Source organism: Amblyomma mixtum, chromosome 1, assembly GCF_055824585.1.
Source record: "Amblyomma mixtum isolate Tamu chromosome 1, ASM5582458v1, whole genome shotgun sequence".
NCBI lineage: Eukaryota > Metazoa > Arthropoda > Arachnida > Ixodida > Ixodidae > Amblyomma > Amblyomma mixtum.
This window is the reverse complement of record NC_143012.1, coordinates 321,687,385-321,701,753: the sequence shown is the minus strand read 5'-3', so window position 1 is coordinate 321,701,753 and position 14,369 is coordinate 321,687,385. Positions and strand designations below refer to the sequence as shown.

General features: G+C 47.8%; 1 protein-coding gene across 1 annotated transcript in view; it reads left to right on the top strand.

Moving 5' to 3' along the window:
* The window catches only part of LOC149372684 (CD9 antigen-like), a 45,424-nt gene that overhangs the window by 11,201 nt on the left and 19,854 nt on the right, over nucleotides 1-14,369 (top strand). The window contains exon 2 of the mRNA XM_089567242.1: nucleotides 12,985-13,051. Coding sequence (XP_089423368.1) covers nucleotides 12,986-13,051 — 66 coding nt within the window. The 5' untranslated portion in view covers nucleotide 12,985. The remainder of the gene's footprint in view (nucleotides 1-12,984; nucleotides 13,052-14,369) is intronic.

Here is a 14,369-nt window from a genome sequence, read left to right as displayed (position 1 = left end):
AATTTCGATGGAGGGGAAATTCTAGAGGACCGTGTACTGTGCGACGTCAGTGCACATTAAAGAACCGCAGGTGGTCGAAATTTCCGGAGCCCTCCACTACGGCGTCTCTCATAGCCCGAGTCGCTTTGGGACGTTAAACCCCGGGCCATAAACGATAAACGATGAGACTAAGAGAGGATGGCGGAATAAATAAATAAATAGACAAGCTGGATAGTAACCGGCAGTTGAGTTACACTCTTGCCAGTGTACTCGCCCCTGTTTATATACTCTAACACTTTTACACTTCTACCGGTGTATACGCCCTTGTTTACTCTCAAACTTTATGCTTTTTTTGCTGCCGCCGCGGTGGCTCAGCGGTTATGGTGCTCGGCTGCTGACCCGTAAGACGCGGGTTCGATCCCGGCCGCGGCGGCTAGAATTTCTTTGGAGGAGAAATTCTTGAGGCCCGTGTACTGTGCGATGTCAGTGCACGTTAAAGAACCCCAGGTGGTCGAAATTTCCGGAGCCCTTCACTACGGCGTCTCTCATAGCCTGAGTCGCTTTGGGACGTTAAACCCCATACAACAAACAAACAAACTTTTTTTGCTGGTCTATTCTCCTCGTTTACTCCGAGCGTAACATCGACCTCCGCCGCCTTTATTTTTTCGCGTGAAGCTCGGCGCGATAAAAAGAAGACGTCTGAGTGAACGGCGCGAACGAAAACGCAAAGATAAGGAGGCGGCCTCGAGAGTGTGGCAACGCACGGACAGCACGCGCGGAGGGACCACTAATTGCGATGATACGACGTCACGGGTCATAACTTCGCCGGGGAGCGATTTGTTCGCTTCATCTTCTCGGAGCGGTATCGGAGCCGGTGATCGACGCCTAGCCAGGGCACCAGGTTAACGGCCCGTCGCGCTCCCCTAGGCGAGTATTAAGACCATTACCCAAACCCCGCTCCCAGGTGAAGGAAATTGCACCTAGCAGAGAGAAGGCTAGTGACGAGAGAGCCGCGGTGGACGTCGTCCGTGACAAAATGCCTGCCATTGGGGACGGCGTTGGAATGCAGATTAAGAGTTAGCGTTAAATATCCTCTTGCGATACGCCCGAAGCCAGTGTGTCACGATGTAAGCTCCTTTTGCAGCAGCCTTGAAGTGGCGTGGCGTCACTTTCACAAACGAGCGGCTATTAGGACACTAGCTTAGAAGGGAAAAAATACGTAAAATTTCGTACCTTATCACTGACTTCTTTGAAGCAGTAAGCCACACGTAATGAATTTCATTTACATGCATGGAATTCTTCAAATTAAAGCGTGACAATAAAAAGTGGGCTTTGGAAAGGAGAGCTGTGAAAGTATTCGAAATATGTCTTGGGCTGCGAAGGTTTTTCAATTCCATTATGGTTAAAGGTTGTCGTGTTTACGCTTACTCTCTGATAGTTGTTTCTTATTCGCGTAAAATACTACTACTTGCTTGTTTGTATGAATAAATAAATAAATAAATAAATAAATAAATAAATAAATAAATAAATAAATAAATAAATAAATAAATAAATAAATCGAGGCATTACAACAGTGCCCAAATAAGTAGGGGCCGAAGCACAAATTGAGCATAAGTCCAGAATGGTTCTCCTTTGGCCTGCTGTTTATCTCAGCTCGGCTAATGAAGAAGATGATGATGACGACTGTTCTCATTTCATGCGTGACGTGGCTGCTGAAGTTTATGAAGAAAGTGCATTTTGACTTTTCTGACCGAGCACATAGGGATAGCATTTGGTGACGCAGTGTAACGTTAACGGACGTAGAAACTACTACGGAGTGCATCTTTCGATTCAATGTATGCATACAATGGCCGGAGAGGAAGCTCTTTTTTTTTCCTTTTTTCGAGAGCTCGATGTGTTCCCTAAGTTTTTGCGGCGGACTGTATAAGTGACTGCACTTGCAATCCTCCTTTCTTTTATACATCCAATGCTACACACACCCTTCCATCGCGGCTGGTGAAATTCCTGCAACGATTCAGTGGCATCAATTTGCGTTTCAGCCATACGTGACAAGCGCACAGATCTTCGCCCTAAGTATTCAAGACAACGTTCATCGATTCGTACAACCAGTATTGATGCCAAAATGATGACATGGTGACATGAGCAATCCAAACATAGTGTGCTTTTTCAGCATATGTGCTTTCGAGAAATGTTCAAGATTCTGCTTCCCCTGCCTTTTGTTTTTCAGTAAGGTATGGAACGAGAATGTGTTGCTTCCATACACAACTTCGGTGTGTCCGCTCTCCCAGGATCGCGTCGATTTTCGATGGAGTCCCTACTAGTGCCCGTGCGCTTTCACCACCGTTCACTGGCCTCATGCACGCAGTCATGAAGCAGTGAAGACCGTTGTCCCCATCATAGCCCGCACATCTCACCATTGTACCTCTGGCTGTTTCCCAAGACGAGGGAACATCCGAAGGACACGTGCTTCGCCCACCTACAGAGAGGTCGCCAATGCAGTGTGATGTTGGGTGTCGTCAGCAGCTGCCCTCTTTGTTCCATATGACGACATGCAGGCGGTGGTTCCAGCGCCGTAAGCTCTTGTGGCGACTGTGATGTCGAGATGGCAATGTGTCAGACTTAAATCTGAATGCAGAAACTTTCGCTTTCATCTCTCTAAACAAAATGGCTGCAGCGTACCCGGCAAAACTGGTCGAACAGGCCTCACACATATATGTAAACGCTCAGCTGACGTCAAAAGTTTAAGGAATGCGACTTTGGCGAAATAATTGCATTGTTTTGCAAAGGAGAATTCATGAGACTTATTGGTGCAATTTCGGCTGCTGAACAAAGGATACGAGATCAAATGCTACCCGCGGCAGCCGCGTTTCGATGGAGGCAAAATGCATTAAAGGTGCTAATGTGCTGCGCGATGTCAGTGCGCATGGGAGAACCCCAGATGGTCTTAATTGATCCGGAGCCCTCCACTATGGCGTCACTCATGGCCCATGTGTCGCTTTGAGACGTTAAACCACACAGTTTACAATCTTTTTAACTCTTTGTCTCTTTCTTCTTTCACTCCCTCCTTCATCCCTTCCCTGGCGGCTCTGTTAAGCTGTCCACCGAGAAGCGAGACAGTTAGTGAGCCTTTTCTTTCCACTTAACCGATCATTAATCGTAAGCAAATATTGGTGCAATGTGTAATTCGTACACTAAAAATTACGTTGCTCATATATCTGTTCTACGATGCATTAAAAGACGGTGCCGAAATTTCGATTTTTTTGTTTTGTCATTATATAGTGGACCATAAACTTTTGACTCTGCATGGCTGCGCACAAATATCGCACGAGGTCACAGCGGCCTTCTTCGCGTTCGAAAGCAGCGCGGCGTGTTTGAATGGCATCTGCGGAGTGATTTGCAGCTCGGGCAGAGATCCCTTTAAATAGCGCCCGCGCGACACACGCGAGCACAGAAAGCGAGAGGAGGGCGATGTCCCGCTGCCAGACACCTGCGCAGCGGGACACACCGAATACTCGGGATGTCTGAGAAAGGATGGGAAAGAGAGAAGAGAGAGGGGGGAAGAGGAAAAGGTCTGGCGACGCAACACCTGCCCAGCGGACCAGCGCGAGCGGATTTCGGGGCGTAGAGTAGAGGACACCACGGATATATTGAGTGCCGACGCACGAGCCCGCGACCCGGCGCCGGGCGTTGCGGCGCGTGCGTCGAGTGAGCTTTTATTTTTATTTTATGCTCTTTGTTCCAGCTTTCTTCTTTTTTTTTAATCGCTTTGATCTGTGCATTCTTTGTGTCACGTTAATCTCTGATTCCACTTCGCCTTCTTCGTTTAGAAAAATGCCTTTAGTGCGATTAGGGGGGCGCCGGTGGACGTTATACGTTGTGACAGAGTTGCTCTCGTTGGTTGTTTGGGTAAGCCGCCAGAGTAAACTGCAAATTTCGCGGAATTGGGCAGCGGGGTGAAGGCACTTGCCATCTCGTTTCGGCGCCGGCCAGATGGCGGTGCTATATTTATGCCCCCTCCACGTTTGACGGCTTGCGCAGTGCCTTGCACTTGAGCGCGCGGCTGTCTGGTATCGGCCCTGTCCACTGATGCATTAGCACGCACTGGATGGGTGAAAAAGGGCTGTCCATGCGTTCAGGCCTCACAGAAGGCCCAGTGGTAGGTCGAGAAGAGAAAACAAAAGAAACTGCCGCTACGGGGCAACACTTCCCCAGGGCAAGGCGGCAAGGCTTGTACACTGCATGATTGTCACACTTCGGAAATAGGCAACCGTGACGCCGGAATGTCGTTCGCGCCAAATGTGCAACTCAGTGTTTACTGTAGAAATGCATTCTGTAGGCTTGCGCTAGAATGGATTTCTCGGCAACACTTTCGCGGCAGCACTTCTGCGTCCGTACTACACAGCTCGTCTGGATAACAGTAGGGGTCCAAGCTCTGATTGATCGCAATAAATAGCATTCGTGTCGTTATATATATGCGCACACTGTGCATACTATAGCCACGTGAAGCGTACCGTATTTTCAAAATGTACTCAGGAAGCGGGGTTTGTTTCTTAGCAGTGGAGAGAAGCACTTATGGCATTCCAGAGGCTCTAAATATGTGTAAGGTAAGGAGATCCCTTTTTGTCCTCAGCTGTCGAGATGTTTCATCCTCTAGGTGTGCCGTAACGACTCCACTATACGGTTGATAAGAAGACCTTGTTTGGTTACTTTTAGCACAAATGGCACACTGCGCGCATACAATGGCCTCGTAGGTGTGTTATCCTGGCGTGGTTGGGCGATGAGGACGATGGAGAGGAGGAAGTCAAGTGAAGAAAATGACAGAATCGTGCCCAAAATACGACCGAATATTGCGTCGTTTTGTCTTAGCGACAGATCTTTCTGCAGTATTGCATTTTGCTGTAGTTCTGCAATATTTTACTGCAGTTCTGTCGCTGCGACAAGGGATAGTACAAGGGACAAAAAATTATTTTGTTATGCAAGTTCATGGCCAAAAATGCTATAAATATCTGTTGTGACGACAGAAAATTTTTTCTTTGTTTTTTTTTTTCGATGCGGAGAGAATAGAAGACGAAGTTTTCCTCTTACCCACCGCGTCGACTCAATGGCCATTAAGCCTGAGGACATCATCATCAATGGCGATGAAGGACGCGGGATCGAATCCGGATCGCGGCGGCCGCATTTCTACGGAGGCAGAGTACAAATCATCGTAGAGCATGACTGAGGAGCTATACAGGCAAAATAGAAATCGGGACTAAAAATTAATACGAATAAACAACTCATACATAAATAAAGTAACCGTCAATTGTCACGGAAAGGAACAACAATTTATGCTAGGCAGCGAAGCATTGGGAATGTTAATGGAGTACATCTTCTTAAGGGAGGCAGCGACATATAGCCAGGAGAATAAGAATGGGATGGAGCGCATTTTGTAGGCACTCTCAGGTCTCGAATATCTCTCAAGAGAAAAGTATATAGCCGCTGTATCTTACCTGTAGTCATCTATGGGGCAGAAGCGCGAAAAGGGTTGTACTTAAATTGAGTACAGCGCAGCGAACTATGGAAGAGAAGATTGATAGGTGTAAAGGTAAGAGACAGAATGGGTGCAGAGAGGGCCAGGGAACAAATGCGAGTTAAAGACATCCTATTCGAAATTAAGAAGAAATGGGCATCGGCCGGAGCAGTAATGCGAAGGCAAGATAACCGATAGTCGTTAAGGGTAACGGACTGACACCAAGAGAAGGCAAGCGTAGCAGAAGGCTGCAGAAAAGTCAGGTGGGCGGGTGAGATAAGGAAGTTTGCGGGGGTAAGGTTGCCGCAGCTTACAAAGGAGAGGGTTAATTGGAGGGATACGGGCGAGGCATTTGTCCTGCAGTAGGCGTAGTCAGGCTGATGACGGTGATGCGCCTACCGTACCATATCATACCGTTCATAATAAACTATACCGTACCGTATCATACAGTACCATATCATACCATCCCGTATCATACCGAACTATACCATACCGTAGCATTTACCATACCATGCCGTACCATTCCATACCATAGCGTATCGTGCCAAACTATTCCATACGGGCCATAACATACTATACCATACCGTGTCATAACTATGCCACACCATACCGTATCATACCAAATTAAACCAGAGGTTAGCCTCGACGGAATACATGGACTCCTATGTCAGCTCTACCAAGAAACACAGCGGAGCGAGGGCTGGGTATTCGACTACAGTAACAAGCGGAATCGATGAGGATGCATTTCTGGAGCAGTTAGACCGAACGTTTCGGGGTCTCGGGGCATCTTTAAATTTTTTCACGTGTAACACTGCTGACTGCTAAGGATCCGTTAAGTTTTGAATTGGCACTACATCACAATTTTGCCATAAGGTCTCATTAGCAGCGTGCTCGTATGGTTTCTTTTGCTATGCACTATAAACACGAACACGCCTATATTTTATTTTTTTATTTATTTATTTACAAATACTGCTAATCCCAATTGGGATTGTGGCAGGAGGGCTTAGTGAGGTTAACAGAACGCGGTCAAGCATAATTGGAACATTCAACTGGTCAGCATGTTAAGAAAAACAACAAACGGTAAAACGAAAATACAACCGAGCTGTGACGAAAACAATCAAATAACGCATAAAATAAGGCTAATGTCGGTAGTATTATACAAAGAATAACAAAATGTTGAAACATTGCTAGTTGTTATAATACGCAGACAATAAGTAAACAGTAAATATTATTATCGTACACTGCAAAGGCATTAACACAGTATAGGTGTTTAGTTTAAGTAACACTGCATAGTTTGACAAAAAAAAACTTAGACATAAAAAAACAAATAACCATGGTAATAATAATAACAGAACGCAAGCAACCAGGAATGAATAACTAATAACAGGACATACTCTCAACTGCAATATTAAATTTTGTCAATGATGAACAGTTAGTAATAGATGGATCAAGTCTGTTCCATTCTCGAATTGCTAGTGGGAAAAAGGAATTTTTAAAGCAATTAGTATGGAAATGATACTCACTTAATGTATGCGAATGTTTATGACGCGTTGATCTTGCTTCGGAAAGGGAAATATATTTAGTAGTGTCGAGTTTTAGATGTCGATTTATTAGTTGAAACATGAGTTTTAGTCGTGCGACTTTTGCACGGGTCTGCAATGATTTTATTCCTTCAGTTTTCATTAATTCAGTAGGCGAATCGGTAAAATCGGGAAAGGGTAAAGAGGGTGTAGGCTGTCTTCTAGCACACTCTCCTTTTATAAAAGGGTGTGCGCCAGAGGACAACTTTGCTCCCTTTTTACTCCTTTCTGTTTACAGTGTCGTATCATCGTTTCTGCGCCCGCCAAAGTTGCTCAGTAGCTGTGGCGCTCGGCTATTGACCAGGATTTCGTGCGTTCGAATCCGCGATGGTGGACACATTCGCAGAAGGCAGAAATCAGACAGAAAGAACTGCAGGCGATCGAAAGTAAGTCAATGTCTTCCACTAAACCGCGACTCTGATAGCTCCAACTTTAGCTTTGACGCGTAAAAGTGCTGTAATCCCTCAGGCTTCTAATGTAAAAATCCATTGATCACCCTGCCATCATTTCATCGACTTCCTATTTCACACTGCTTTCTATTTTTTTCTCCCTTTCATTATCCGCGTATTTTTAGTCGCACTGGCACGATTCTCTCCCCCAAGGATACGTACGTGGCCTTCTCTCGCAAATGTCGGCTCATTCACTTTCGCCGCCAGCCTCGTAGTCATCGGCGACGCACTGCATCGAACGCATCGATCGCCACCGACACGGGATGTTTGCACTGCCTTGGAACAGAATAGCCATCCTATCTTCGATTGACTGCGGCTTGTTCATTTCCTTTCTCCTTCGTTCGCGTGTGGTACTTCCTCCGCGCCACAAAACCGGTCACAACAAGAAAAAAATACTACACTGCAGCTACGTGTCATCCCCATGTGCCGAAATGCCTTGTTAAGAGGGTTTCAAATTAGGCTAGTTGGTAGTTAACATGGTCACACATAATTGCGCTTTTGAAAAAGACTTGGAACAACACTGGGACTACACAAACTCTGGTGTGCAAAAAAAAAAAAATGCCTTGTCTTTGATCCTGCACAACACTCGGGTACATGCCAAGAGTGCAGCGGCGAATGCCCCTCAAAGGAGGCGCTCCAGCCAATGCCTTTGACCGATCTTCATGACGTCGCGTTTGCAATGTAGCAGAGGCTAGGCAGCAAAGAAAAGGAGACGTTCCTTTGTGGGGCGTGGGCTCCTCAGCACTATACTCGCGGACATTTTATGGCTATGCAGCAGATGCTAGGTTGGGAAGGGAAAGAGACGGTCCTTTGTCCCTGTGCCGTGGGGAGTGGACTCCTCAGCAACCCTGCACCCTCTCTTCAGCTTCCCCCCTTCACCACTCCGCACCACTAACCCAAACAACGAAAAACCCACTCCCCACGGCACGGGGACAAAGGACCGTATCCTCTTCCTTGCCTAGCCTCTGCTACATTGCAACCGCAACATCATGGTAGCGGTGTCTGGAGGACTGCCTTTGAGGGGCATTCGCCACGGCGGCGGGAGGGGGGAGGGGGCGGAAAGAATGCTAGATGAACTGGAGGCTCCAAGAGTTAGAAGCGCTATGAATGCCCCGAACGCCCTCCGTCGAGTGATTTAAAGCCTTACATAACAAACGTGCTTCCCGGCTTGGTGCCCTCGTTTCATGAGAAAGTCAGAGGTGCTGCCCCTTTTCAAAAGAATTCAAGCAGCCCGATGTCACTAATTTCAGTTTTTCGTGAATTAGTTCTCACGAATTAGCATATGATGAAGACTGCACACACGCAACGTTTCTTCTATCTGTCTCTTATCTTTCACTCCTTTTGTCCCCTTCCCTATGTGTGGGGCATCCCTATAGTATGTGCATCCCCACCACCACCACCCCCCTTGCTGTAGGGAAGCCAGTCAGGCGTTATGACTGGTTATCCTACATACTCGACTTTCTAATCTCTCTCCGTCTCCCCTTGGTCGTAATATTCAGAGCTGTAATGAACTTACCAGGAGCTGTATGCATGAGTGACACTGACGCTTCGCCACGTGTTCTGTTTGGATGCACCATCAACTATTTTAGTGACGCCTTTGTTTTCTTTTTTCGCCCGTCCGTGGTCGTAATAGTAAAATCCGCTTCGGCCTGAAACTTCGTGGTTTTGTTTCTCCACCACATGCAAACAAGCAACGCGGATGAAGTTAAATCTGATTGGTTGGTTGGTTTATGGGGTTTAACTTCCCAAAGCGACTGAGGCTATGAGAGACGCCGTAGTGGAGGGCTCCGGAAATTTCGACCACCTGGGGTTCTTTAACGTGAGTAAAACACGTTTTTGGGCAAGTTGGTAACATTCTTGATTCATATTGCAGCGAAGAAGCACGAACACAAGTAGAAGGAACACGCAAAAAACACGGACGAACGCTGCACTCACAACTGGTTTACTGCGAAAAGATTTCGAGCTTAAAATGGCTCACGCATCTGCGCACTACAGAAAGAAAACCATAACAAACACGTGCCAAGAAATAACATCTTATCATAATGCCGCAAAAAGGTTGTATTCCGAAGCGTACAAAAAAACGGATGCATCACTAATGCAGCAATCTGCTTTTTCCTTTATGCGAAAGGCCTCCAGGAGTTCACGCGCCGTTTTATACTTGCTTCTGCCTAGAATTCGAACACTATCGAAACGTGGCGAACATGTCACGCATGACTGGCAGTGCCTAACCAAGTCCACATTCTCTTTGTTCTTTAAATTCCTTTGGTGCTCCCCTAGCCGGTCGTTAATACATCGCCCCGTTTGACCGATGTACACTTTTCCACATGAAAGTGGCAGCTCGTACACCACCTCAGAAGCGCATTGCACATAGGGCGTAGTGTGCTTTTTACCACACCCGCTTCTCCTTGTTTCGCTTCCGGAAATACGACATCGCACGTGCACTGACATCGCACAGTACACGGGCCTCGAATTTCTCCTCCAAAGAAATTCAACCGCCGCGGCCGGGATCGAACCCGCGTCTTTCGGGCCAGCAGCCGAGCACCATAGCCACTGAGTCACCGCGGCGGCCGAAGTTAAATCTGAATTCCTTCCCTTATGCATTGAATATTTGGGCTGATGTCTTTCACTAAGCTAGTGGGTGGAACTTGTGAAGTTGCTAATAGGTTTTCACATGTTGCAAACTTTATGACGAAACATTCGCAGTCTTTCCGCTTGCGACTCCTCTTGATGGAGCTGCCGCAAACGGCATAAACAGATAATTCCCCCCCCCCCCCCCTCAAACAAGAACACAGGAACTATTCTAAATTAAAAAAAAAATATATAGGAATTGTTAGCAAAATGAAAAGGTTCGGAGGAAGTTAGGAAAGTTAACGAAGAGTTAGGAAAAGTGAAACCGAAAAGCATCAGCCAAATAATGTAAAATTAAGGCTACAAATAGTGGGCGAATAAAGAAACGATCTGGTTCCTTCTAGACATCCAGCCGAGCGGCCGCGGATAACTTTTTTTGGCTGCGGGCCCATTTTACTGAGGCAAGTCCTTGCTGGTTTTTTCAGCATATACCTAGTCAGTCCGTAAATAACTCGCGCGAAGCCATCTACTATATCTGGTAGCTTAATGGCTCAATGATAACCATTCTTTCTAAGCAGCCCATCTGGAAATGGGCTATCATATGACACCGTTCTTCCCTGTTGCGCCGAAGTAAGCTATATCAATCGATGACGGTGAACAGAGCAATCAATAACGTCCCGGGGAACGCCGCACGCTCTATCATCCTTCATTATAACGATCTTTCTGGCTTAAATTTTCTCCCCGTTTCCGTTGTATTATTCCCCAGGCCTCTGAAAACTTCCCTGTTTCTCTTCCGAGTACTTGGACAGTGTTATTCGCTTTTTCGCTTCCTAGAAGGTTCTGCCTGCGTATGCACTCGTAGTTAGGTCCAGATGTATAACGATCCGATTAACTTTCGGGCGGCTGCAGTCTAGAATCAGCCCGCGTTGCCAGCGCAAGACGATCGCGCTGTTGCCTTTGCGTTTGGGACTATCTTTTGTTCGGACGCCTGATTAATGGGGTGGCCGCGTTAGACGACGAGCACGTTTCGTTGAGGCGTGCCTAACGCAGCAGTTTGCTTTACACTCGGCGTCGAGCGGAACCGGTAATCCCCGCCCACGATAAGCATCTCGCGGCGGAAGTAGCCTGCTCTGTGTAAGGTATTCCAGTGCGAGGAGGTACGCGGAGCAGACGGCGTTTTTTGTGTGCATCGGCGTTAACAGTTACCGTTACCAAAGACGTAAAATGCACGCACGGTCAAAACGTTCGTAACTATGCGTGAAAACAGTGAGCCTTTTGACTGGTTTTTGCAGTTTTGCTTCCTTCATTTTTACTTCCGCTTGGTGCGATGACGGAGCAGACGATGTTGTTGTGTGTGCATAGCTTGTTGTCAGCAGTTGCCGTTACCAGAAGCACAAGGCGCGCAAACAATCAAACCATTCGTAACCACACAATGACCATACATAGCCACGCTGTGAGACCATTCGAATTGTTCTTGCAGTTTTCTTTAAGATTTGGTGCCGCGCTAGGATACCGCACTGCTGAGAGATTGAACTGCCGTACCGTATGGGCGAAACGTTTAGTCGGTCGTCCGTTCCTGAGCGGACAACAGGAGGCGAGCCCGTTTGGCTGGTTCTTGCAGTTTTCGTTCAGCTTCGGCCGTTTAGGACCGTGGTCTCATATTTGCGATGGCGGCATTTCCAGTGCAGTGTTTTGCATCGGCCGCACGTCCGCAGTGCAGCCTAACAGTGTGTCCAGGTGGCACGGGGGAAATGGGGCCCATGTCTAATGTGCTGATTTGATTCTATTCGTATTCCGATGCGACTTTGTTTGCTATTTCTCATTGGCCGAAGCTCAAGCGTGTCAGTGCTGCTTCCTCAGTGCTGCTCCGTCTTCGCCCACTCACCGTGGCAGATGGTAAGAGAATCGAAGGGAACGAGCTATTGCATTCTACTTGGACAGCGATGAATAACACAATAAACAAAGGCAGCACGCTGCACTTGTCACCTGTATTTGGTGCGCGTGCTTGCATGCGTGTGCGTGCGTGCGTCCGTGCACGGGTGCGTGAGTGAGTGAATGTGTACTATCGCGCTCAATATGAGTTGCAACGCGCGGTCATCGACCGGGGCTCGTTCCGTGGTGTGCCTCCTCCAAACAGTCGCTCGGAATTCTGGGAGAAACTGCTGTTCAAGGAAACAACAGCACCCCCGCTCAGGAAAAAATTTCTCCCAGAATTCCGAGCGACTGTTTCGAGGAGGTGCACCACGGAACGAACACCGGTCGATGACCGCGCGTTGCAACTCATATTGAGCGCGATAGTACGTCACTTTACTTAGCTCTAAGCGTCAGCGTGCTTCTCATACTAATGTTCGTACTTTGCGTACTTACCTCTCAGCATCGCAGACAATCTGGCGTTTTCACAAGACGTGGCGCCTTCTAGGGAGTTGCGCAATTTCTTGTGCTATTGCTTGAAAACAACTGAACGTGGGAGACGCAGGCGCTATACTTTTGCACGAGGCATCAATTGCGCCTGCGAAGTGGCGAGTGTGTGCTTGACAGCTGCCGTCATTTCTCCCATGCGCCTATCTATAATATAACATGAACTGCGCATGCGCAGTAGGGGCTGGCGGTTTGTTTTCAACCAATAGAGCAGGAGGACCGGAGGTGCGCATGCGCGCAGCGGTCTGATGAAAAGGGCGAGGGAGACTTTTCGGCTTTGGTAACTGACTCGCCATGCACAGTTGTTAATTATATTCGGTTGTAATCTGCTCTGTAACCATTGTCGATCACCGCAGCTACCTACAGGCGTGCTTCTAATTGCGGAATCATTTTCCTTGCGCCTCAAAGTAGGTCCTTTGTTAGCTGGTCGTCATCATTAAGTCACGCCGATTACTGACCGGACACTATTTTCTTCTTTCAGCATGGCTCTCACCTGCGGTGCCAAGTGCGCCAAGGCTCTTCTCATCACTTTCAATCTCATCTTCTGGGTAAGTGAGTCTTCTAGCTTTTTTTTTTTTTTCACTTTTATTCTGTTGTGCCTCTGAATCCCTCATACTCCGCCCGATTGTCCGCACACAGCCCTCCATAGAGGAACAAAGAAGCACTGCAGTAAAACATCCTCAGACAACTCAAGTGGGGCTTCAGCGGCAGTCTGGATCAGAGTCCATATATCGCACACGCTTTTCGCCAGGCTCAGTGGCTACAGCTATTGGTTCTTATGCTACCACTGATAATATTCCTGCTGTTTATTACTGTTATTATTATTATCATCATAGGCATTCTTTTATCTTTAGTTTGTACGGCTTCTTGAGGCGCAAACTATGATTGATATAGTTGTGTTTCTTATCCCCGCCTTTTGTATGTTGCGTCGCGTTGAATCGCCGCGTGACTACGTACGTAAAGCTATAGCTATGCGTGTAGCTTTCACTATATATAGTGAAATCCGGTATGTTGAGATGTGTACCCTGTCTTTTATAATGTTTATTTTCAGTTCATTGTAATCTGCTAATCTGCCCTGCTAAGTTCCTGGAACACGATCGCCGTATCTATAAATAAAACAAAGCGTACATTTCGCCTATGTGTTCCGGCAGTACGAACCGTTAAGCGCGAACAGGCCTCCGCCTTTCCCACACATAACGTGTAGTGCACGCTCCTTCCTTGACGCGCGGATGGCGTGCACGCCGCAGCCGCGTCGCACAGCATCGCAGCTCACGCAGACGCGCGTGCGGCTAACGCATTTAAATTGGAAGCGCGCGGGAAGCGAAGACGAAACGGCCGTTCCCCTTTCACGCGAGAAGACGCGAGATACGGCGCGGAGCTGACTGAAACTTTCTTTGCTTTCTTTCTATTCTTTTCTGCGTGGGGTTCGTTTGCGGTCCAGCGGCGCCGATAAAGCTCGCGTTGACGACGCGCGCAACTTTCGCCCATTTCCGGAGTTTTCAGAGCGGCGCGGACGGAGGAGCGGCCGCACGGCGCGGCGGCGTATTCAGGTCGAAGAACAACCGGGCGCCGCCGCGAGAGAGAGATGCCAGCAGACCGCCGCCGCGGCGCGATCTCTCTTCGAGAGGCAGCGAGCAGCCTTTAGACGACGAGAGAAAAGAAAATGAAGAAAGGAAAAGGGAAAACTCGTTTCACTCTCGTCGCCGCGAGAACGGGTTCCCATGCATCCTATGCGGCACTGCGCGTCAACACACATACACATGCCGAAGCAGCGGTGGTTTGTGTTTGTTTCGCATCCAATTCACTTCACCTACTTCCAGGACGACTCGTTATTCTTCTTATTTCCCAGCCCGCTTGTCTGCCGGC